Source organism: Hevea brasiliensis, chromosome 1 (genome assembly GCF_030052815.1).
Source record: "Hevea brasiliensis isolate MT/VB/25A 57/8 chromosome 1, ASM3005281v1, whole genome shotgun sequence".
NCBI classification, from domain to species: Eukaryota; Viridiplantae; Streptophyta; class Magnoliopsida; order Malpighiales; family Euphorbiaceae; genus Hevea; species Hevea brasiliensis.
In genome coordinates, this window is record NC_079493.1 from 116,027,019 (window position 1) to 116,052,669 (window position 25,651).

The 25,651-nt window shown below is 35.1% G+C and overlaps 2 protein-coding genes across 13 annotated transcripts; both read right to left on the bottom strand.

Moving 5' to 3' along the window:
• Positions 1-2,878: 2,878 nt before the first annotated feature.
• LOC110640776 (sister chromatid cohesion protein PDS5 homolog D) lies at positions 2,879-13,719 on the bottom strand. Of its 8 annotated transcripts, XM_021792250.2 has the most exons (14): positions 13,077-13,718; positions 10,795-10,998; positions 10,470-10,651; positions 8,681-8,807; positions 8,384-8,581; positions 7,014-7,530; positions 6,745-6,917; positions 6,548-6,646; positions 5,695-5,759; positions 4,507-4,558; positions 4,238-4,324; positions 4,095-4,141; positions 3,540-3,605; positions 2,879-3,461 (listed from the first exon to the last, which is right to left on the bottom strand). In XM_021792250.2, the coding sequence occupies exons 1-14, from the start codon at positions 13,176-13,178 to the stop codon at positions 3,260-3,262; spliced, it is 2,121 nt and encodes a 706-aa protein (XP_021647942.2). In that variant the 5' UTR covers positions 13,179-13,718; the 3' UTR covers positions 2,879-3,259. The 8 variants fall into 8 exon arrangements, with proteins under 8 accessions (XP_021647942.2, XP_021647939.2, XP_021647940.2 ...); XM_021792247.2 differs by having other exon boundaries at positions 2,879-3,455; positions 6,745-7,530; positions 13,077-13,719; XM_021792248.2 differs by having other exon boundaries at positions 6,745-7,521; positions 13,077-13,716.
• Positions 13,720-14,979: 1,260 nt separating this feature from the next.
• Positions 14,980-25,435, bottom strand: LOC110640775 (U-box domain-containing protein 44). 5 transcript variants are annotated; one of them, XM_021792243.2, is made up of 7 exons: positions 25,324-25,435; positions 24,918-25,215; positions 24,722-24,800; positions 24,461-24,609; positions 19,220-20,475; positions 18,453-18,771; positions 14,980-16,729 (listed from the first exon to the last, which is right to left on the bottom strand). In XM_021792243.2, exons 5-7 carry the CDS (start codon positions 20,450-20,452, stop codon positions 15,234-15,236), a joined length of 3,048 nt encoding a protein of 1,015 aa, XP_021647935.2. In that variant the 5' UTR covers positions 20,453-20,475; positions 24,461-24,609; positions 24,722-24,800; positions 24,918-25,215; positions 25,324-25,435; the 3' UTR covers positions 14,980-15,233. The 5 variants fall into 5 exon arrangements, with proteins under 5 accessions (XP_021647935.2, XP_058004095.1, XP_058004100.1 ...); XM_058148112.1 differs by lacking the exon at positions 24,722-24,800; XM_058148117.1 differs by lacking the exons at positions 24,461-24,609; positions 24,722-24,800.
• Positions 25,436-25,651: the final 216 nt, after the last annotated feature.

A 25,651-nucleotide genomic window follows, 5' to 3' on the forward strand; every position in this document is an offset into this window, starting at 1 on the left:
TCCTAATCCAGTGGTTACTCTCGTCATATTATATCAAGAGTGGAAGAGATTGTTACGTTGAGTCCAGGTTGAAATCAGCAAGTTTTCGAATCTAGAGTGCAGCCTGTCTTATCGACTGTTAGATGGGAAAAGCCTCCTGTTGGTTTTGTGAAATTTAATTCGGATGTTGCCTGGAAGGAAGGAAATTCTTTTGCTGTGATTGCGGTTGTTGCTAGAAATTATGCAGGTGTAGTCCTTAATGGGATTACAAAAAGAATTTAAATGTTCTTTCAGGAAAGGCTCAAGCTATCCTTCTAGCGTTACGTTTGGCAAAAAGTATGGACTATGGGTCTGTCATTATGGAATCAGATTCTGCTAATCTTGTTGCTGCTATAACTAATTTCCCGTCTGTTATGTGCTGGGAAATCCAAGCCTCTTTTGCTGCTTTTCATCATTTTGCTTCTTATTTTCATCATGTTTAATTCTCCCATGTTAAAAGGAAAGCCAATGAAGTTGCTCGCCTTGTTGCAAAGCTTAGTTTTGGGCATTTGCTGCCTTCAAATTGGCTTTTGGCAGCTTCTGCTGGTTTGCCCCATTTGTTAGCTGTTGATGCTTTGGTTGTGTTGTATATATGTGTCATAAACGCTAATTGGTAAAATTCTTTTTTTTTTTTTTTAATTTCAAAATTATTTATTTTTATTTCTAAAATTCGTTAACTCAAAATTTTATTCTTTGATTTTTTAAATTTAATCAATTTAAGTCTTAGAAATTTTAAAATTTGATTGCATTAAATTATGATTTTATATTTTTCATTAATGATATTATATATGAGAATTAATGTATTTGATTTTGCCTAAAATTTGATGTCAATTTGAATCTTATTGCATATTTTAACTGGATCATCAATCTCCACCTATAATTAGAGGTGACAACTGAGTAAGATAAATTTAAATTATTTAAACCGTAGATTATTCAAGATTTTTTTTTTTTTGGTGAGTTTGAATTGACAAATTTTATATGATAGATTGATTCGAGTTATTTATCAAATTATTATATAAAAAGAATTTCAAAGTTAAATTGAGATAAAATTATATATATGAATATTTTAATAAAATTACTGGATTAAAATTTATCACCTCTATTTATAATTAATAGCTGAAATTTAAATATATATTCTCCTTTAAAAAGTAAAGAAAAATGTATTAAAAAAAAAAGGTTTGTATTTAGGCATGCAATTATTTCAAGTGTATAATGTATGCTTCCTAGGGAAGGAAAATGTCTTAAACCATTAAAAGTTTATGGGTGGGTAGATGACTTCTTTGTCAAAGTTTTGGAAAAGTATCATTTAATTCTTTAGAATTATTCAAGCCTTTAAACAATACATAAAAGCATGTACTAATATAAGCTCGATCTGAGTTTAACGATCATTAGATTAAATATTTATATTAAAAAATATATAAAATTAATTAAAATATATTTATAGAATACAAAAATATATATATAAATATTTAATCTAATAGTAATAAGCTCACTCTTTTACGAGTTTTGTAGTCAAAGTTGCCGGTAGAAGAATTTTAAGGACGCAATTCAAAGGAAACTTCCATAGAGAGGAATGATGAGAGGCTTCCTCACCTTGAAACCTTGAAGTAGTTCCGGCTAGACCCAGTCATGGTTTTGGTTCAAAATTATTTTTTTTCAAAATGGTTCTTATTTTAAACAGTTTTAGAACGATTCCGGTTCAGCGCTAAATATTATCAAATTATAATAAATAATTAGATATTATTTATTTTGTTTTTAATGTAAAAAATCAAAAAGACACGAACATAAACTCAAAATAATTCCTTTAAGAAAAGAAATTTTTGAATTGGGCCGGTTGCAAGTATAGTTCAAAAGGGAAAGTCTCGAATCGGCCCCCTAATTCATGTTCAAGGTCTGAAACTATTGACCCAGGCTGATTTCGAGTTTGACTTAGCTGATTCGCGTCCAGTTCACAGGCCGAAACGACCCTTGGCCTGGTCTCAATGCAGCCATGCATGATTCGGTTCAAAGCTGGAATTGGATTTAAATTGTATCACTTACAATTTAAAATTAAAATTATTTTGATTAAAATTAATGAGTTTAATTTAAAATTGAATTTTTTTAATTTAATTTGTTAAATTAAAATCGAATTAAACTCAAAATTAAATTAAATTGATCAGTTTTTTTTAATTAAACTGTTGAAATGAACATAATATAATACTTTATAACAAGCTTGGAATACAGTCTTATCATATAATAATATAATGAAATTAGTGTGAAAAAATTTATAAAATTAATAAATTTTTATAATTTATTTAAAATTTTGTTTACTTTTTATTCAATATAATTAATTCTATAGAACAAAATATTAAACTCGAAATAATTTTTTTTTAAAGTTTCAAATATGTTAAATATAAATTTACAAATAAATTTTATAAAATTCATTTATTGCTTAAATTCAGGTATGGTAGAAATCTTATATGATAAATTCTTTTCAAGTGAGTTAAATAAATTAGGCCACCACTCGGAGTATCAAGCTCGCAAGTTGGGACTGGTTTTAATACCAATTGAACTATGTGAAGAATAGACCACTTAAGAATAACTAACCCTTGAAAATCAACTTGTGAGGAAAAGGTCCCTAGAAACTTATTAACCTCTCACTAAGATTGTTACTTAGCGATGTGAAATCGTAACACGAATCTATTAAATAAATAAGGGCTTAACGATGTGAATCGTAGCACGAATCTATTAAATAAGTGAGGTAAGCTCGCAAGCCTTAACAAGTCAAATATCAATCAAATATTAATAAACTCAAACTTAGCTCATTTATTAAACGAGTCTAAAAATTAGGTTTAAGCTTGACTCGTTTGAAAAAGGAATCAAGTCTAGCCGAGCTTTTATAAAACGAACTTCAAATAGCTCATGAGTAGCTTAGTTTATTTACAGCCATGCCTAAAAGGGATTCGTTTACATCAGTTTGGCAAAACACCATAAGGCAAAAACAATATTTATGTCAACTTCATGCAAAGAGACTATCCCTGCACCAAACCAAGTCTTACAAAGCTTCCTAGCCTCTCATCACTTGGTCTCTGTACACGCTTTAATTAGTTTTTATTAACTAGTGTCAGCCGAGTCCAAAGATCCCCACTTCACTTTGTTGCTCACTTTTTAATGGACTGTTTAGTGTCCTCTTTAGGTCTGGCTGTGACACAAAATTCATTACTGTCTCCGAGACTTTCATCACAGGATGGACTTGCAGTCTCTACAGTTTTCTGCTCGCAGTTGATTCCAGTCCTCGGACTCCGATCTTCAACTTGCCAGTAGATCCTTTGCCATCACCTTCAGCACCACTGTTAGGCCTAGATGTATCATCCATAGCTTTGTCAGCAACAATAGGTTCATCCTGTGTAACAGCACCGGCAGATTTTCTAGCTTTTCTCTTGGAAATGCTGGTGGCTCTGCTCCTAGAAAACAATCATAATCATTCAGTCTAATATGTCAAATTATCATAATTCAGAATTGATGAAAGCATGCAAACCAACCCTTTCAAATCAATCTTCCGTTGTTTGGCTGACTCCAAAATCACTTCTCCGTTTTGCTTTTGTGGTCTGGTCATATATTTGACAAGGCCAAGACATTAATGAGGCAATATCTTAGTAATCGCTGAGGATCAATGGCAATAATAACTTAGTGTTATTTTTATAGAGCACAGGTCTTGTTTAATATTTTATTTTGTATTTATATTTCTCATGGAAATTAAAAGGAGAGATTTTTTTTTTCTTGCATTTGTATCATACCCTCTTTAAAATGTCCTTAACTCACAGATTTAGCATCAAGATGTAGGAAAATAATTATTCTCCACAGACAAGGCAACATAATATACACAGTAGGAGAGGCAGGACAGCCAATTTTACTATTTCTTTCTACAAGATGGAAATAAACAAGAAGGAAAGGAAAAGAACTGTTCACAACATCAGAGCCAAAGAACCTCAAAATAAATTTCTTGAGTTTATGTAGTGAAACATAAAAACTAAATAAACTTGGCGCTGTAAAAGGGAAAATAGCAGTATTAATATCATTGGAACAACAGAACTTACTTATCAGATGAAGGATCAGCATTTGGAATATCAGTTTTGGGCTCCTGCTAATATTATCAGCAATTGTAAGACAAGGAAGTTACTTTGCAGAAATAAGTTATTGAGGAAAAATAGCAGGCCTAAACAGAGAAAAAAAGACCCACTTCATCAGGCAAAATAGCACCACCAATTAGTTCCCAACGTTCCCTTCTGAGATTTAGTATTTCTTCATCCCCATCAGCATACAAAACCTAAACAATGTCATCAGCAAAGGCGCTTGAGCTATAATATGGAGAAATGAAAGATAAAGATACAACTGTCATAATGAGAGAAGCATTAAGATGATTCTGAAATGTTCTGTGATTGCCAATTACTCTAACAGGGATGAGCATTTTGGAATGGCTAAAGTAGGGTTAAGCTAGGGCCATCTCACCTTGTGCTTCTTTTTAATAGGGTCATAGGAATCAAGAACTCCTTCATAAAACCTGGAAAATAAGAAAACACGTTCAAGAACAAGCATTGCGTATATGCTGTTAGAAAGATCAAAGTGCAGTTGTTAGAATGGAGATTTGCATAAAGTTCAGAAATTTCAGCCAAAGATGTCTAGCACAAATAAAAAGTCATGAACTAAGTTCACAACTAAGAATAAAAAGCACTTGGTGAAGGGTTTTTCCCCCCCTTTGGGTGAATGATGCAGTTCTTTGCGCTGAGCTAACTTTAGGCATGATTCAGCTCTCACATAAAGCTGGTCAAAAGCTCAAAATACAGCAACAGAAAACATCCACATTCTCCATTTACAAATTACTTAAATTAATTTTAAATCCTATTCAGCCATACTAGATTTAGTCCCAGTAGGCATAAGTAATTATTAAACTAATCCAATTTCGCATGTGATGTCAGTATGGCATATGCTCTAGAGAGAAGCAAACCCAGAGCTATTCTGTTTTAACTGTTAACAACTATTGAGCTTATGGCCACTATTGACAATTTCAAAAATAATGTGTAACCATGATTGAAAAAGTGCAAATAGTTTTGGGACATTTAATTGGTCACTTCCCTATTATATTTCACAACTCCGTCATCAAGAGTAAACACTCACCACCTGCCAGTCTAGTCTACATGGTAAAGACAATAAACGCTGTCCTGGTGATGCAACCACCTCCCAGTCAATTTGCAAGTGTCCGTTCATTTATTTCTCTTTTTTTATCTAGTCATTGCCATGGCATGCATATGGCCATATTCTATACTCAAATTCCAATTTTAACTTTTCCAGCTCCTAGTCCCTTCTTTTTTCAGAGTTATGGTGGAAAGCCCTAAAAATTCGACAAAAGTAGTTAATCCTCACTATCTTGCAAGATTATGAAGATTAAGACGCCTAAATGATAGGCACCAAAGAAGAGGTATTTTATCAGCCTCAGATTTGGGATTTGAAGATGAAAATGCCATCATGTATATACATAGTATGAAACTTTAACAAATCCTCCAGTAACGGATGATTGAACACAAGTAAACCAAAGATACTTTTATATTCCTGAAAAAAATCAAAGAAAGTCTAACCATCCAACAAAATACCATAGAAAAATGAACTATAATAAAACTAAAAGTCTTAAAGGTATCTTACGTCTTGTCCTTCGGCCACCAGACTTTTATTCTTCTACCAGTCAATTGCTCACCAAGATCAGAAGGCTGAATCAGGGGGGGAAAATACATAAATTAAAAAGATAATAAATAGGTTGAAGAGTGTGGGAGAATGAAGCAATAAAACTCTCCCATCTAGTAGACATTTAAGAAGTAAAAGTGCATAGAAAAGTAAAATGTATTTGCAGTTAACAAACAAAACATTTACCAAGTGACCGGCAGCCAGCTCCTTAAACTAATTATTCAATATTTTCATTAAAATCTAAAAAAAGAAAAACATGATTATATCTTGGCCAATGCAGTACCGAGATATTTAGCTTTCCAAATATTGTGCTGTTTTTGTGTTCAATTCTTTATTGCTTGTCTGTTGGTTAAAGCCATTCCCATTTTCAATGAGTTGAACCACCAAACAAGCACTATAGAAGTTGCAAACCATAGAAGAACTGGATATTTCTGTAGTTTTAATTCATGCAGTGCTGATACTCTTAAGTTTTAATTAGAAGGCCCAAAACCTTCAAATTCCTTTTTCCTTTCTCTGGGAAAATAGAAGCTGTCAATTCCAAATATTAAATTAAGAGAAACAGAAAAACACAAACTGTTACTTCTTAATCCTAAAAATATAAGTACCTAAATTAGAAAGCAACCAGCACTATTTTATAAAGAACAAATGCCCCTATTAGTAAAAAATTTAAATTTTTTACTAATACCAATTAAGTTAAATGATAACAAGAAGAAAACAATCCTCAATTACATTCTTTTTTTTTTTAAAGGCTAACTGAAATGCATAAATATCATTAACAAAGTTACACTGAAAACAATGAATGACAAATGCATACCACTTCCTTCCTTGGTGTCCGCTTCCTCTTGAGATTTGTTTTAGAGATCTCTTCCTCATAACTTCCATCTCTAGATGATTTGGTTTTCTTTATGGTTGACTATAGGGAAAGGTAAAGTAAATGTTCAACAAAATTAATGCCAGTAGGACTGAAGCCAAAAAAAAAAAAAAAAAACTCAATTCATATAAATTTCATACCTTAACACCAGATGCTTCAGCGATATTCACATCTGAAATACCACTCAATGAACTTCTTTTCCTAATATTTTTTTGGACTGGTGAGCTGCCTCTTTTGAAATTCCTTACCTCTATCTTTGTCGACTGTTGCAGTGGTTTTTCCTCATGTTCACTGAGGAATCCAGCTTTCTCATCTGCAGAAGGCAAAGATGCCCCTTCGGTAATATTTGCAGCTAGAACTAATTTTCTTGAGTGCTTGTGTTGCTTTACTTCTGAGTTAGAATCAGCACCTTGATTCATAGTGCTCACATTCTTCTTCCGCCAGCCTCTTTTAGGATCACTTCCACCAGTAAGGCTTTGACTAATAGATGGGGAAGATGCACCTGTAACACTACCAGTTTCTGGTCTCAATCCTGTAAGTTCTCTCACACGTGCTAATGGCAGCGTTACCTTCTTTGAAACTGGATTTTCTGGGTTTAAATCTACTCCCTTGTTACGGGATATTCTCTCACAAGGTAATTTTGCAGTTTTTCTTCCTGCAGAAATCCAAGAATGATCATAGCCTTCCTCTGGATTCATCAAAGAATTAGGTTTCCACCCCCTTTTCCTAGCAATGGTCCCTGGCTCCATTTCCAAGTTGACTTCAGCTTCAGCATCTCCTTGTGCATCAGTACTTTCACTACACTGGATGACATTGCCAGCATTTCTAGTCGAACAATTTCCTTTGGTTGTTGACTTGGGAATAGCATCCACAGCTTGGAAAACTTCTCCAGGAGAAGCAGCAACTGGTGATAGCCCCTTAGTCACCTCAATAAGATAAATTGAATTTTACAACAATAATTTAGCCATAGCTTATATTGAAGAATCATGATATGCACTGTATATAATATAGGGTAAAAAAGCCAAAATTACACCCAAAAAATGTTGCACCATGAATCTTTATTACTTCTCTTCTTGCAACTACTCCAAAAACATATAAATAAATGTAGAAACATCCTAAGGTAAGAGGTGTGTCAAATATGCGAGGAATGCAAATACAGTTCCTTAGCAGAAAATACATACTATTTCACGAGCAATTTTCTGTATTAAGGTATGTTTCTAGAGGATTGAAATTTTGACTTTAACTTGCCATGTAAGGCTGATAAGCTGTTTTCTCATGGAGTTTTTATTTGCTTTACAATATCAATTGATTTGATTTGCTAGAGGTCATCCAATAGGTGAAATCATTCCCTGTTTGTTGGGACCTTTAGTGATTAGATATGTGTCAAAAAATTATGTCCACATTCCACAATTATGGATACCAACCAAGAATGAAATTATACACATAAAACACACCAGGACAAACATGCTGGCAAGGAACTGTGAACGTACAATTGATAATTTGCAAGTTTCTTAGAACATTTTTACAATATATATCCCGTCTCCCTCAGAAAATTGAAAGGAGATGAAATCCACACAAGAAAAGTCAGGGGTTAATCATCTCAGGAAAACTTATTGCACGGAAAGAAAAAGATGAAGTTAGGATTTATATTCAGCAAATGAAGAAACTTCCACATCAGTTTTCATCCAAAAAAACAATTTTGCAATTTGAAGACAATTAACACCGAAGTAGTATACCATTACCATTTCATGGAGGCATAGCCAGGAAGAAGAGACATACCAAATAGTCCCCAGAACCATTGACATGATTCTGTTCAAGAGTAAGACTCTCATCCTGGCATATAGAAGCAACTATAGGAGCAAACTCATCTAGAGCTATGCCTATGGCCTGCACTGCTTCCTTGACATAGGGTTTAAGTTTAGCGGCACAATTAGCGATAACTTTTGCACCAAGCTTCCATGCAATAGGAGAAACACTCTGAAATCATAATACTTTAAATTCATCAATCCCACATAAGCAACAAAAACCATAGTGAGAAAGGGGGGGCGGGGTAGCAGAAAGGCACATACAACATACCTGATTTTCCTTTCTTATACTGGCCAAAAGCGGAGTGAGAAGTTCAACTGATATATCTTCACTTTCATCTATGATCAGGGTCATAATTGTTTCCATGGCAAAAAATACAGCAGGTGGATGGTTGGACCTTGAATGAACATGAAGAATCTATCATTTGTCTATCAGATACAAAGATAAATATAGGCAAATAAAATGAAAACAGAAAAACAGCCATCAAATTCCATGATGTAGATTCACCAAAAGAGCAACTGAGATGACAGCAGTTAAAAATATAACATCCTGACCATTGTTACAATCATGGTATCAAGATGCTAATTTGACAATTAAATTCTGCAGCTAGTCTAATCTGTCTTTCAAACATTCTACATAGAACTACTAATATACTGCTTTGAATTTTCAGCAAGACAAGTCACCACTTGAGATAGAGATAGGTGACATCATGAAACAAAAAATAAACCACAACTCTATACCCATTATCTTTCAAACATCTAGATCTAACCATCTCTTTAAAAATTTTGAATTGTTATTGAACCTTTTTTTGTATGGTAGTGTTTGATCCATTCATGCTGTGATCTATAAAGATTGAAGTCAACTACCCTGGAATAGAGGCTCCTCAACGCCCGTGCCTTTCTTCACAGTAACACTCGTCCTAATCCAACTATAATGTTAATGAATAAAATTAACCATGCAATATTGCACAAGGTCTCAAAATTTTTCAGAAACACCAGTTGAGAAGAGGAGAAAAAGATCGAAAAGTTTAGCCATATGCCTGAACTTCTTCAGGGAACACCAAGAAGGCAACAACTGCATGTCCTAACGTGTATCAGGCCTCATTTTAAGCCCAGTTCAGATTGCCTTTGAGTAACGCAGGAACAGCCAGAAAACTCAGAACTGCTTTCCATTTTATCTTGACAATTAAACAAGTAAACCCTATCTACAACCTATAATTTTTTTTCCCTTCTCATTTTTTTTTCTAGTAATGAAGAATTCACATCCCCTTTTTAAGGGCCTATGCAAGATTGGATGCACAGCCAAAGTTAACCACCTAAACAAATGTGAATCAGAAAATATATGCAATTCTTTGTCATGCTATCTTGAGGATGACCGGGAGGATATGCCAATATTCTAGCAAACAGGGACCATTGCCAGACCCAGTCTTGGCTTTCTTCTCAGTTCTCATTGTGCAATTTGTCCATCCAAAAGCACCTTCAACTCTCAAAACCCTTTAAACTTATCCACTTTCTGACGATTATAGTAATTAAACCTCCATAATCCATTTTTTACTAAAAATTATAGTTCAAAGGAAATTATATTGAAAACACTAGTATCAGCATAACTTGAAGCACTGCAAATTTGTCATTATTTATACAAGAACCTGAAATTAGCTCTTTAGAATCTGTACTTTGACTAAAATATCTCCCAAGTATGTCTAGAAGCTTGCTAAGTCAAGCATGCAATTTAAGAAAATATATGTTTACTGCTATAAAGTTCAGGAAAAAAAAAAACACTTTTGACAAGTAAATTTCTATGTATAGAAGAACCAGAAAGATAATTCAAACTTTGTTTTTGTTAATCTTAGCAGCTATAAAACTTAGCTGCTCAAGATTTTGCAGATGTTACCCAAGAATAAGCATGAATTACAAAAAGATTGATTTCTGGCCAAAATACTCTGAATATGAAATTATATTGTAAGAGATGGTACAAATTTGAGTCATTTCTGATTGAGAAAGTGACATGTACATTAGCAAATGATGTAATGAATGGCAAATGCTATCAACAAGGCTATTACCTAATGATCTTCAGGAAGTGTTGGAACATCTTTATAATTAGTTCGTCCAACTCTAGGTCCAACATCACCAAGCATGACCTGACCCTTGCAACAGTGTCAAGAATGGAAACGGCCTTTGTATAACAGCGACTTGACACATGAGACAACTTCTCAAAAGCTGCTATGGTCAATTGAAAAATTTCCTGCTCACAAATGGATATGGAGACCACACAAGAGCCAAAAAACTATATTTAAGCAGTTGCATTGAAATATTTCATTGCATTTGAAACCATTGAATATGCAATGTCTGTAAAATATTAAAACTGATTTTAGTGGCCAATAATACCTTCATATGGTCATCACTGTAAGGAGCATCAGGTGCAGTTATTCTTGTAATCTCACTAATACAAGACACTGCAGAAACCTTCACATCCGTATCTGAGTTCCTCAAAAGGGCATTAGAAATCAAGGCCTTCATGGGAGATAGAAGTGCATCTTGCATTGATCTTGATGGTGCTTGCTCCACATTTATTAGTAAACACTCAAGTTTCTAGAAGACAAAATAAAACGAGTCAACTCAAGAATCCATTTACCCAATGATAAGAGAAATTAAATTATGCTGAAGACACGCAGAAATTATCACGAAGGCGAAGAATTGACTTATTTACTGATTAGAAGCTCAAACCACCATTAATTCAGAAAGTTTCATGGTAGAACCCGTGAAATGAATTTATCAGATTGACAATAAGCACATATATGCATCATCTAGATTGGCAATGGAAGTATAGAAATGATGCCTGCAGTATGAAGTACCAAATTGAAAACAAGCACAAGATATCTTTACATGTGTCATCTAAAATTAAGATAGAAAAGATGCTTGGATCTTAATATCCCTTAAGGCAAGTTAAAGTCACATTATGTGACTGTAAACCAAGTAAAATGGAATAAAAGGATCCATATAGCCAACTCCGACTAGATTGGGATTTGAGTAAGAAGCCATTATTGCTACATATCAGAAAAATATCCTAATTGCATATCAATTTGTTTATCAGATAACTGTTCTAATTTGTGCAACTTACAGAAGCTTTTATCACCAAATTTTACTTTGGAATTAAAAACGTAACTGAAATTAAGACCTCGAGTATGTATAATGTTTTCTTTACACAACACCAATTCCATAATTTCAAAGGCTTGCACATTTTGTTCTCTCCCATTTCATCACAAAATTTTCCAGGAGAATGCCCACACTCTTCCTACACAGTTTTACAATGAGAATTCCCACAAGCATTAAGTTCCACCTCTGCATTATCCAGAAGGAAACCCAATTGATAATGTAAGTATTGGTTTCACTAGATCCTACACATTCTCAATCGCCCTCACAATTTATGGACAAAAATTTAATTTCATAATCTAAGAGACTTCAAACATCGGCATAATCTATGGCATTTTACAATATGATTCTGGATCTAGTAAAAGTACCAGACATCATAAATAGGAATGCCAATAGGTAAGTCTTCAGATGTGTACATGAAATTATAGCCAAATGTATGGCAGTAGTTCAGGGTCTTGCCTAACCTGGATTGACTATAAGTTTCCAGACTCATCCCAAAATGACATCAACAATATTCTTGAAAAGGACTATGCACTTAGGCTTCTTAAAATGCATAGTAATGAATCATACACAGAGATAGAAATGAAAAGATAAGAAAAGAAAACCAAATAAGCAAAAATTATACATAATCAAAAGTCATATATCAAAATTCATGGCAGCAATTAGGAAGAGATCCCACACAAAGACAAAACTTGTTGCTCTCAAAAACCCATTATCCTGATTGCACAAACAAGGATGAATCTATGATTTATTAAAATATAAATAAGTAATCTAAGCCAAGACCATAGTACAAGAAGACATATGTATATGACTGATAAGCTATTAGCAAAAGCAACAATATGCAACCTTAACATTGATCATACAATCAAACCCACAGGGTTAATCAAGCAAACAATTACATCTCAAATTTTCAGTACCAAGAAATTAAATTGAACCAAAGATCCCTCCTGACCTGCTGATTAGAGTACAAGATGCTATGAGGTCCTTGTTGTTCCATTGACATTCTAAAAAATAAAATACACAAACAACACCCAAAAGACATATACATATCCATAGGAGTTATCTATGAGAAACAAAATAATGCAAAAACCCCAACTACATCAAAATTTACCAGCCATTAAACCCAATACTAATTGAGTCCAAAAACAATATTCAATTATAATCTAAAAGACAAACAATAAAGCTTATACAAATTTACTCAACAAGAAAAGTTAAGAATAATTAAAAAGCAATAGGGAAAAATGAGAGCCCATATAACCCAAACAGCATTTCTCATAAGAGAAACGATTATCAATAGAAAATGATAAACTCTTATTAAGTCCTCCCTAATTCAGCCTCCCCTTGAAAAATAAACAATCACCAAAAAACCAAAACATATAATTCCCAAACACAAGCATGCATCAACAAATTAAACCTACAAAATTGATCAACAACGTCTAATTCAACATTTCTATTAACAGTAGAATATAACAACAGACAAACACAAGTAATATGGAACGAGAGAGAGAGTGCATTACATCAAGCATATTAAGAAGCTCATCAATTGATGATGGAGGGTCTAGGAGCCTATTCCCAGTCTCCTTAAGCTGCTCCTGGAGCTCAATCTCATTGATAGCCATTTTTACACTCTCGACCACAAAATCCAAGAACCCCAGAAACAAGAAACTACGTCTCTCAATTTCTCTCAATCCCTATATTTTTGCAAATTTTCACTCAAACCCACGTCCATACAGTCCCATTTATAGCCCTAAAAGCAAACAAAGCATTGTTTCCTGCTTACAACTCACCACACTCAGGTGTGATACGCTAAGTGTAGAGCATGCAAACAGAAATAACGAGAAGGCACCTCAGGATTGGTTAATTTTAGCCCATGAGGAGGCTTTGAAGCCGGTGTTGCTTGGTTCTAGACTTCTAGTGCTGCGTTTGGTGTTTTGGGTTTCTCCGTTCCTCCCTTTTATGGTCCTTTATATTGGCATTTGGTAGTGGGTTTTTGCATCCCAGTTCATTGGCGCTTTGTTTTGCTGTTTTCTCTCCTTGTGAGAGCCAAGCATATCAAACAACTTTGATCATCACTCCTTGGAAAGTACGCTATTGTCCTGAACACCACAAACATTTCACATACAGTATCAGTTTAAGTACAGGGCTTATACGGTAACCTCATTTTTTTTCAACAACTTTATGGCAAGTCCTTGAAGCTTGGCTCAGTTCAATGTGGTCTGGGAACGGGCAAGGCAAAAGATTGGCTTAATTTCGTACATTGTCACAGAGCTTCAAAGTTGTTTCATCGTAATTCCTTAATTTTAAAAGTTATTTTATTATCAGTTTTTAATTTTAATTTACATTAAAAAAAAATAAAAGCACTCAAATTTCAATTTAATAATATCTAAATTTTTATGGCCGGATCTCATTAGTTATTTCAATAAAAAATTGATCTAAATATACTTACTGAATTAGATACAATAAAAATATATATATTTTTCACTCTATCACGTCAAAAGGATAGCCTCTCTAATCATAATTGAAATATTATTAATAACTTTCCTATTTCTTTTTTTTTTATTGGACAGATTAAATTTGAATTTTTTTATTATATTTAATCACTATTCCGAGTACCCAATACAAAATATCTTGAATTTGATTAGAAAGACTTTAAACGGTATTAATTTTAGTTTTTTTATGATTCAAATTAAAGTTAAGTGGATGATGATAAAATAATTCTCAAAGTTGAGGGATGTTGGTGGCAATTAAACCCAAAGGATTAGCTTGAAATATTTTTCATTTTTAAGCTTAAATCATTCATTTGGGATCTTTGATATAAAAATATATCACTAGAGCAATGCTTTAAAGATCCATATTTGAAATTACAAATATAATTATGAGAGTTTTTTTTGGTTAACTTTGAACCCTTCAATCAACAACTAAAAATAAACTGTTTAACTAAATATACTCTTAGAGATTAGATGGAGAACATTTGGTTTAGTTTCTAAATCAATTGTTAATCATTTGCAACTATTTCTTCAAACAATGTCATTGATAGTTAGGTGATGAGTGTTCTATTTTCATGATATGATACAAGAGATTAGAAATTTAAATTAATGATACTGTCTTTCTCTTTTATAAACTTCTCATTAAAAATGAAATCCATTTATACTGTTTCCATTTTTTTTTTTTATCAGTGATTCTCATCACAATGTTCATTGCTCATCTCAAAAAAAGAGTAAGGTTTCTGAATTGATTATTATGGCATAAGGAAGAGATTAATAATGTTTTCTTCATCCATTTAAAAGGAAGGATGTGAAGTTCTTCTATCATTAAAAAAAAATAATGATGATAATAAAAACAATTTGCATAGGATAAGCACACAATCTAAAATTTTAACAGCAAATCTGTTGTATGAAGGCAATTGTGCTGGAAATGGTCTTAATAAATAAATAAATATCATTGAGATGTCTAAGTGCAGCCAATAGTTGACTTTAAATGTTTCTGTACAGACTCATCTATGAAAAATAGGGTGGAAAAAATAGTCACACACAAAATACCATGACACTATTGCAGCATGAGATCCTGACTCGAGTAAGATGACCAAAACATCAAGTAAATTAATATTGTAAGTATTCATGTGCAAAGAATTCCTGACTCCTGAAGAACAGAGATAGGCCTGACTACAGATCTATTCAACCAAATATTCCTGGCAGAAGAGATGATGATTTTGAATAGCGTTCAAGGAGTGATAAAACTCTTGCAGCCTTCCTCCCAATTCGGCTATCCTCGTGAACATTCCTCCCTGTCAGGCTAACAAGATGAAACCTAGTTGTTGATTTATAGTGTTCCACCATATCCCTTGACAAAAAGACCTTCTCCAAGAGTTTCAAAGCCTCTTCTTTTAGAGAATCTGTTCCCCGGCCTAAAATCTCTATCACAGGCTTTATGGCATCAGCCTCATGCAACACATTGGCTCCTCTGTTAGGAGACCCTTCCAGAACCAGTGTGGAGAGTGTCTGGATTGCTTCATGAGCAGTTGCAGGAACCTCTCCCTGCAAGAGTTCTACCAAGAAAGGCAAAGCATTTGCCTCCAGGAGACAAAATGTAGTTTTTACACTACAGATGCCTGCATGTGCTGGGCATAACTTAGGGCGTGTTGGCCGAAAACACCAGCAGCCAGTTGGATTGGACACAATAACAAGCTTCGGACTGCTCTTGGAAAGATCACCAATAAGTGCTGCTGCTCTGGCCTTTGCAGTTACAGAACCAGTTCTCAGTAAGTTTACAAGCAAAGGGTAAGCTCCTTGTTCAACCACAATATGTTGTGACTCAAGATTTGTGGGATCCGTAAACCTGAACAGTGCACTTAGAGCATTTTCCTTGGCTTCTATGTCCCCTGTTCTGATAATATTTATGAGCGCATTGACCCCATCCAGCTCAATTAGCCTCATAGTCAGTGTTACTTCAGATTTGGGAAGATTGGCTAATAAACCAGCAGCAGCCTTCTGCACATCACCCTTATCATCATTCTCAAGAAACCCCACCAAAGCCTCAAGCCTTTTTGGTTTAAGCAGGTGTTCCACCACTCCCTGTGATTCATGATGGGAGAAGAGGAAAAGAATAGTAATTGCAGTTTCACGAATTTGTGAGTCTGTGTCATCAAGAAAAGGAAGTATTAACGATACACCATTGGCAGTAAGAACTGCAGTCTTAACCAATGCTGCATCAAATTTGCATATCCCGATAAGTGCACGCAAGGCAGGCCTTCGAACGCTATGGGATAAGCTTGGGACCTGTTGCAAACCTAACAAATTCTTGATAATTGGTTCTAAGTTGAGCTGGGTTCCATTTTCATCAACAAAGTACTTAATTCCATCATCAGAAGAGGAAATTCTCTCTAGGATTTCAGCACATTTAGTAATAATAATTGTTCGTATATGGGAAGAGAACATGAGGTTTAAAACAAGAGAAAGCCCACCAGCAGCAGCAATAAGCTCTTTATTGAAATTGCAATCAGACAGCTTAATCAAGGCAGACAAGGACAACTCCTTTGATTCGATATTGCCAGATCCCACCATTTCAAGCAAAGGAGGTATTATCCCTTCCTCACCAAGTAGCTTTAAATTTGAATCAACCAATTCCATATTAACTACAGCTCTGACCATCGATATCCTTGAAGACTCCGGCCCTGAAAATTTTCAGAATGATCAAAACAACAGGACTGACTTTTCACTTCAAGGACAATGGTCAATCATGCACTTAAGCTACAGACAGACAAAACTACTAAGAAAAGTTCAGAACATAGTTGGACATCCCATGAAGATGACTCGAGCTTTTAGCCTTCTCAGATAGATCTATAAGTACAACTGAGTCGAAGTTATCTACAGCATCTGCGTAGGATACACGTACAGTCTTAATAATTAATGAAGTGGTTTTTACCAATAAGAGTATGGGTACAGTCTGATGATTATTTTTTCTTTTATGCTTCTTTAACTGAAAAGAAGTAGAGGGAGTGGAATTAATTGAATGGATGAGCATGGGTGCTTCATAGACCTTGCAGCATCATAGCCTATCCTCTGGTAATATCTTATGCAATAAGCTAAACACCCATAACAAAATGACCTAAGGTGGAATGGGCTCCAAAACCTCAATATTTAGTCAGCTTATCTTAATAAACAATTAACTTAGTTGATTCACTTTAGGTGCAGCATGGACCATGTTTTGAAAAGCTACAATAAATTTTCATTGGTTGCAGATTGTGGACGGAGTAGATAATTTGCTGAACCAGCTTAGATTCTGAATTCCTATTATTTTAGTTTGTAGGTTGTTTCACAACATCTGTTGCTTTAGTTCCACTTAATTTTCTTTTGTCAGGGTTGTGCCCTGACAAGTGATTCAGAGACTTGAAAAATAACTCCATTGCTGTTCTCTACAAAAAATTCTACCTTGGACATTTCTTTTGTTGGGTTCTTGATCAGCATGTAATAGAGATAATTCTTCTTTTTTTTTTTTTTTTCTCTTTTTCTTTCAAGAAACGATTTGTTAAATAGAGTTTACAGTGTCATATGAGTGTCCAGCAGTTATCATCATCGAGTCGATACCAGCTTTTGTTTTATCTCCAAATTCAGAGCTCTATCACAGGACAAGCAAAAATTCCAATAATTTTGTAGTTATTTTCTTATTACTTTTCATACTGAATATTGAATATGTTGATTTCCAATTTAAAGGTGTGCTTTTTGTTGAATGAGTTTTCTTCTTACTGTCCTCTTTTACCCTATGTTGATAATTTCTTTGTATTTAGGATTTTTTTTCCTCTATTGCATATATCCTAATTAGGGTTCCTAATTAAGATTGTAAAATATGAATTTATATTTTTGTATATTCTAATTTCCTACTTTAGAAACATTGCATAAATAGGTTGCCTTATAACTTTCAAAATTAAGACAATAAAAATTATTCAGTTCAATCTTTTATTTCTTTGTCAACACCTTAATTTCTCTATGATATCCTAATTACACATTGAAAAACTAGGCAAGTGCAGACAACTATGTAAAGCATTTGGATAAATGAATGCTTGTAACTTAGAGCTTAAGTTTTGGGCCACATGACCAAACCTACTCCATCCCAGTATTTTAGTATTGTTCACAATCCCATGAAAATACACCTTTCAAACCCTTATTTCTTTGCTGCTGAAAAATAAAAAACTTCTTAAATTGTCTAGCCGTAGACTGTTATAATAACACAAGTTGACAGATTACACAATTCTGTCCAGCAATGCAAGAATTTCCAGGACCCCAGGCTTCAGCAAGAAGTTATGTTTCTCGCAGTAGCAAATGGCATTAAATGTGGATAAATTGGCATCAGTCAAAAGATGAGATCTTAGAAAGCATAGATGGAAAGAGTTTTCTAACCTTGTACAATCCGATCAACAAGTGGCTTATACCAGCCTGACTTTGCGGCACGGGGTATATTCTCCTCATCAACTTCAAAAAGTTTATTCAAGATTTTTTCTGCATAAACTGAAGATTCCCTGACAGGACTAGTCAAGAGGGTGACAAGGAAAAGAATTGCACTGCTCTGTTGTGAAAGTTTCCTGCAAACAGAAACATTCCAACCAGACCTCTCTTGCAGCAACTCAAATAGCAATTCCACTGCAGCCTTGGAGATGCTCGAGTCACGCACTAAGCAGGGAATAATGTGATCCCACCCCTCATGGTTGATCAATTTTTCCTGCAACATTTGATTCAAACATTGGATTTAAAGCACCAAGGTTTAATATGTTTGTTGTGCATATTCTTGTCCAATCAGTAAGACTTTCCAAACATAGAGGATATAAAATTGTACATCATAAACTAATGCCTAGCAACTTCACATTAATAATGCTATAGTGGGGGAAAAATAAAATTAAAAAAAAAATAGTAGCTGGAGAACAAATATAAACAATCTAGACATTATATTTAAAACAAATATAAAACTTCAGTTTATTAACTTCTCCCTCCCCATCTAATAATTAATGCCCAAAAATTGTGTATCCCAGCATAATCATAGAAGCTCTACAATTCTAAACATAAACAAAGTAAAATACTATTCTATAAAATGGAGAATGTCTAAGAACTAAGTTTGCTGGAAGAACTAACTATCCCCAGTTTTATTCAGGTGTATTCTCATAAGTTCTTACCTTATTCTTTGCATGCCCTTCGGCTATATCTTTTAAAGTAACTAAAATCTTCCTCTTTACATCTTTGTTGTGAGAGCTCCCAAGGATAGATATGATAATATCTGTAAGGCCTCCAATAGACACCCAATCCTTGTTTATAGAGTTTTCTCTCATCAGATCCTGCATTTGGCTCAAGGCATCTTCCACAGAGGAGTCCACATGTGATAACAACTTTGCCTTACAAGCTCTTACTCTAAGGCAATAATTCAGTTCTCTCCATTCCTCTATTGATTGTCTAAGGGGAAGGTTTGACCTCAAAGTTATGTCCTCAAGAATCTGACCAGTTTCTGGGTCAGTTCTCTCTCCACGGTCAAACCAAGCTTCAATGGCAGCTCTCTCACATGTAGTACCAGTGCAAAGGCTAACAGGATCATTCATCACAGTCCCATTTATACGACAAAGGAAAGGAGAAAGAGGATCTATATATTCCTCCCTCTCATCGTACCGCTCTATAACCTGAACCCTCTGAAAATACTGCTTCTTGACTTCTTCATAATCTCTGGCAGCATCAGCTCGAGAAAGCAGCTCAATAACCTGCTCTAAGAAGAGAACTTCAGCCCTTTCTTTTCGGCTGGCAGCTTCTTCTTTTTCCTTTCTAAAGCTTGCCAGTTCTTTGCTTATTTCTGAAGGTTCTACAGGAACCCCAACTGCCCGAGCTATTTCTTCAAGTATGTCATTTGCAAAACCCTGATCGAGTTTCTGATCCCGAAGGCCCTGATTTAACTTGTCAACAATTTGAAGCTGAGAATGTGATGCTTCAAATTCCACCCTTTGCATTTCATTCTGTAGCCTATTCACCTGGTCAGATATTCCTGCAAGAACTTCAGTATTTGCAAGGGATAATGCAGCCAAAGACCTTCCAATATCCCTAGTGACTTCCTGTACCTCATTGACAATGTGCCGGCACCTCAACAATAAATAGAAACGGGCTCGATTTTTATATTTCTCAACCAAGTTACTTGCCTTTTTGACATCCACTTCAAGTGTTTCAAGGGCTAGCCTTGCAGCTTGAGAATCATTCAATTTTTTAAGTTGCAATTCCTTTAACACAGGTTCAATATCAAATAGATGCTTTGACAGAACCCTGAAACTCTCCTTCTCAATTATAACATCCTTTGCAGCCTGAGCTGTTTTTAGGACCTGATTTGTCAGCACAGCCAAAATGGTTCCTATAGGTATGAGCTCCAGTGCCATTTATGCCAAATCCAATATGGAACCTACAGCAAAAATGGATGATGTCAATTGCTTATTGATTCAATGCATAATTTCAACTACCTTAAAGCAATTTTTGCCCGCTAGCCTCCTCTGCTATAGAATCAATACCATAGAAATGCAAGCATAGCCCCTACCACTCAGAAGAAAAAGCAAAACGCATGAATAACTGTTAAGCAAAATCTAAAACCTGTAAAATCAATTGCAAAGCATAATTTGTTTCCCCGACACATCAACAATTTTATTGAGCCAAAAATAGAAATAAATTGGAAATAAGCCGACTAGGACTGATTGTCAACCAAGTCAAAAGTCCAGCAAATCACAGAACAAAGCCACTTGGGGGCTAGAGAGGGTCATGCGCAACAATCTAAACTAAGTTTTCCATAAACTTACTTATAATGAAGACACCTAAGAAAATTATAATTCGGTTGCATATAGAGTTCTGCAAATTCTTTCATTAATTTTAAAATTTTCACATCTCACACATAAAAAAATGATCTGATTTGTTCTGTCCATTTAAACTCCGCCTAAGTAGTTTGCGCTTAGCCGGTCCCAAGCCCGGATAAAGGAGGAGGGTTGCGGTAGGTGACAACCAGCGTAAAAATTTCGTCACACCCTATGATATGAATTCAAATGATATAAACGTTGGGGCGTCCTCTACTAACGACGCGCTACATCGGAGCCCGGGTGTAGTGATAAATATGCAAGGGTGTAGGGCGTTCACCGAAAGCGACGCGCCATGCCGGCGCCCGGGTGTGGTGTTAAGTGAGCAAGGGTTCCCACATCATGGACGGGTGTGGGTAAAGAAGTTAGTCCATAGGACAGATAATAGAACAAATAGTGGAACAGAACACAAGATAGACATAGAAAATAATAGAAGATATCATAGAAGGAGACCAATTAGGAAGGAGCAGGATAGGAGAAGGATCAGGGTTGGTACTTGGAATGTTGGATCACTTACAGGAAAATTAATGGAGCTTGTGGATACCTTGGAAAGAAGAAGGGTGAATATTGCTTGCATTCAGGAGACTAAATGGGTAGGAGAGAAAAGTAAGGAAGTGGGTAATTCAGGTTACAAATTGTGGTTTACCGGAAAGGAGAGAAACAAGAACGGAGTGGGTATAATCATAGACAGGACATTGAAAGACGCAGTAGTAGCTGTGAAAAGAGTAGGAGATAGAATTATACTAGTAAAGCTAGTACTAGACGGAGAAACAATAAATATAGTTAGTGCTTATGCCCCACAAATAGGACTAGACAGTGAGAGTAAACAAAGGTTTTGGGAAGATATGGATGATTTAATGCAAAGCATACCGAATGAAGAGAATGTTTTCATTGGTGGAGATTTGAATGGACATGTAGGAAGTGATAGGCAAGGTTATGAGAATGTTCATGGAGGTTTTGGTTTTGGCAGTCGAAATGAGGAGGGAAAAAGCATCCTGGATTTTGCTATGGCATACGACCTAATACTAGCAAATACCTACTTTATAAAAAGAGTCACATTTAGTGACTTTCAAAAGTGGGCAACATAGAAGCCAAATCGACTTCCTCTTAACCAGGAAGACAAATAGAGCTCTATGCAAGGATTGCAAGGTCATTCCAGGAGAGGCTTTAACAAGTCAACATAGGTTGGTGATCTTGGATATCAAGTTTAGGAACAATTCAAGTAAGGTCAGAAGAAATAGTGTAGCTCGAACAAAGTGGTGGGAGTTCAAAGGAGTAAAGCAAGTGAAGTTCAAAAATGAGCTTCTTGAGTCCAAGTATGGAAGCTAGATATGGAGGCCAATGATATGTGGATACAGGATGGCATCAAAGATTAGAGAAGTAGCTAGAAAAGTACTTGGGGAGTCTAAAGGACATGGACCACCCTCAAAGAGAGATGGTGGTGGAATGAGGAAGTACAAAAGCGTGAAGAGAAAAAGGGAATGGTATAAGAAATTACCTAAATGTGATAATAATGAGGCATATGAACAGTACAAGATAGCAAAGAAAGAGGCAAAAAAGGCAGTTAGCCAAGCAAGAGCACAGGCCTTTGAAAAGTTATATGAGAAACTTGGAACTAAAGAAGGGGAAAAAGATATTTATAGATTAGCAAAGAGTAGAGAAAGGAAATGTCAAGATCTCAATCAAGTTAGGTGCATTAAGGATAAAGAAGGAAAAGTGTTGGTGAAAGATGAGGACATTAAAGAAAGATGGAGAAATTATTTTAATGATCTCTTTAATAATAGTCAAAATGGAAATAGCGTGAATATAGATTATAGAACAATAGAAAAGAATGTAAATTATACTAGAAGGATTAGATCTTTAGAAGTAAAGGAAACACTTAAGAGAATGAAAGTAGGTAAAGCCTGTGGACCCGATGAAATACCAATTGAAGTGTGGAAGTATTTGGGAGATATGGGAGTGGCATGGTTAACTAAATTATTTAATAAGATTCTAAACTCAAAGAAAATGCCGGATGACTGGAGGCGGAGTATCTTAGTACCTATTTTTAAAAATAAGAGAGACATACAGAGTTGCTCAAACTATAGGGGAATTAAACTCATGAGCCATACTATGAAGTTGTGGGAGAGAGTTGTGGAGCATCGACTACGTCATGATACTTCTATCTCTCTCAATCAATTTGGTTTCATGCCCAGTCGTTCAACTATGGAAGCGATCTTTCTCATTAGAAGCTTGATGGAGAAATATAGAGATGGGAAGAAAGATCTACACATGGTTTTTATTGATTTGGAGAAGGCTTATGATAGTGTTCCAAGAGAGGTCTTATGGAATACGTTAGAACAAAAGAGGGTATCTATTAGGTACATACAAGTATTGAAAGATATGTATGAAGGAGCAACTACTATTGTGATACGGTGGGAGGGGACACAAGAGATTTTCCGATCTCAATTGGATTACACCAAGGATCACCATAAGCCCTTACCTTTTTACATTAGTTTTAGATGAAGCGAAACATATACAAGAGATTATTCCTTGGTGCATGATGTTTGCGGATGATATTGTTCTGATAGATGAGACACGAGAAGGAATCAATAGGAAGCTAGAACTTTGGAGAAGTACTCTAGAGTCAAAGGGTTTTAAGTTAAGTAGAACGAAGACAGAATACATGCATTGCAAGTTCAGTGAAGGCCAAACGGGTGAGAGGGTAGGAGTTAGTTTGAATGGAGTGGCCTGTCCCAAAGTAATCACTTTAAATATCTAGGCTCGATCCTTCAAGTAGATGGGGATGTGAGGAGGATGTTAGTCATAGGATTAAAGCCGGATGGTTGAAGTGGAGACGTGCCACGGGAGTTTTATGTGATCGTAAGATTCCCAATAAATTAAAAGGAAAATTTTACCGTCTGACCATACGACCGGCTATGCTATATGGTAGTGAGTGTTGGGCCTTTGAAAGAGTCGTATGCATCTAAGATAAGAGTTGCAGAGATGAGAATGTTAAGGTGGATGAGTGGTCATACTAGACTAGATAAAGTCCATAATGAAAGTATTAGAGAAAAGGTAGGAGTGGTGCCAATTGAAGATAAGTTGAGAGAAGGGAGATTGAGGTGGTTTGGTCATGTGAAGCGTAGACATACGGAGGCTCCACTTAGACAAGTAGAGAACATTAGGCTAGAGGATAGAAAGAAAAAAAGGGGTAGACCTAAATTGACTTGGAGGAGAGTAGTACAGCATGACTTAGAAGCATTACACATTTCTGAGGATTCAACCCAAAATCGTTCAGAGTGGAAAAAGCGAATCCATATAGCCGACCCCAAATTTTTGGGATAAAGGCTTAGTTGAGTTGAGTTGAGTTGAGTTGTTGTTCTGTCCATTTAGTTACAACCACATTAGTAATTAAACAAATTGTAAAAAAAAAAAAAATCAATTTTTAGGAGTTCTTTACCCTTTGTATTAGAAAAAAAAAATCCTAGTGAATGACATAAATAAAATTGCAAGGAATAAAGTTTAGTATACTAGAGATTAAGAAAAATTAGATTTGTAACTAACCTATAATAGTTTATGTGTAGGAACTATAAATAAAGGTCAACAATCCAATTTACAATAATATAAGTGTAGACCACTGCCCCCAAGTAAAATTGCTCGCTCCACCAATGGCCTAGAGAGTGTTGCATTTCAGCGTACAGTAGCAAGTTAAACTGCACAACCAATAGTTCAAGCAAAATTGCATGAACAGAAGCAAAACCCAAGCGTCAAAATCATATTCTTTAAATTAAACAGAGGCAAACCCACTTCAGGAATGAAACAGACATGCAAATACTGTGAGCATACAGCAACTAAAATGATTTGCAAGAACAAATTTCCTTAGCGATAGCAAAGAGAAAAATACCTGAAATGATAGAAGAAAGAAGTTCAAAAGAAACAAATATATATAGAAACAGCAGGTTCCTCAAAGAAATACATATGAATATTCATTTCATAGAAAGCAAAAGAAGAATAGAATTACCTGTGAAGCTTTGGTGTATGTGGAATGAGCAGAGGATGGGAGAAAGAATAGGAATAAGCTCTGGGTGTGACTCATTGCCGTTTTATTGGTGCCTTGACTTGTGAGCTTCAAGTCAAGGCAATGAAGGAAAAGACTTTTGCTCTTGCGCCAAATTATTTTTCTACGAAATTGCAACAATTGAATTGACCCTTTTATTAAATTTTTAACAGCCAGAAGGAGAAGAATACGTTACAATGGAATTTAATAGAGAAGGCCAAGAGGGTCCAGCGGGCTACCATATTCTGTAGTCGACCCTAATCTGCAACCATTTTGTAGAACAAGATTCGAGGAAAAATTTGATCACCATCCTGAATAAGTCAATGATGTAGGGAGGTAATCTACTGGAACGTGATATGGTGATGTGAACCTGTAGATGCAAGTATGAACGCGTGGCGAAGTGCAGTCGACAACTGTTCGACTTCAGACTTGTCTCTTGCACCGGCCATCCACTTATATCTTTTTTTTTTTTAATATTTTTTTTCTCCAAGAGAGTTTTTAATATTTTATCCTTTTGAAGGGCACTGCTGGTTAGACCTTTCTTTATTTTACGGGTACTCAAGTGTAGAATTCCTTCTTCCTTTTTCAAGCCCATATGATATTTACAGATATATCATTTTATAGAATGACCAAAAGATCCTTTGTAGATGTTATATGGGAAGGGCACTTGAACATTATCAGGAATATGAGAACTAGCG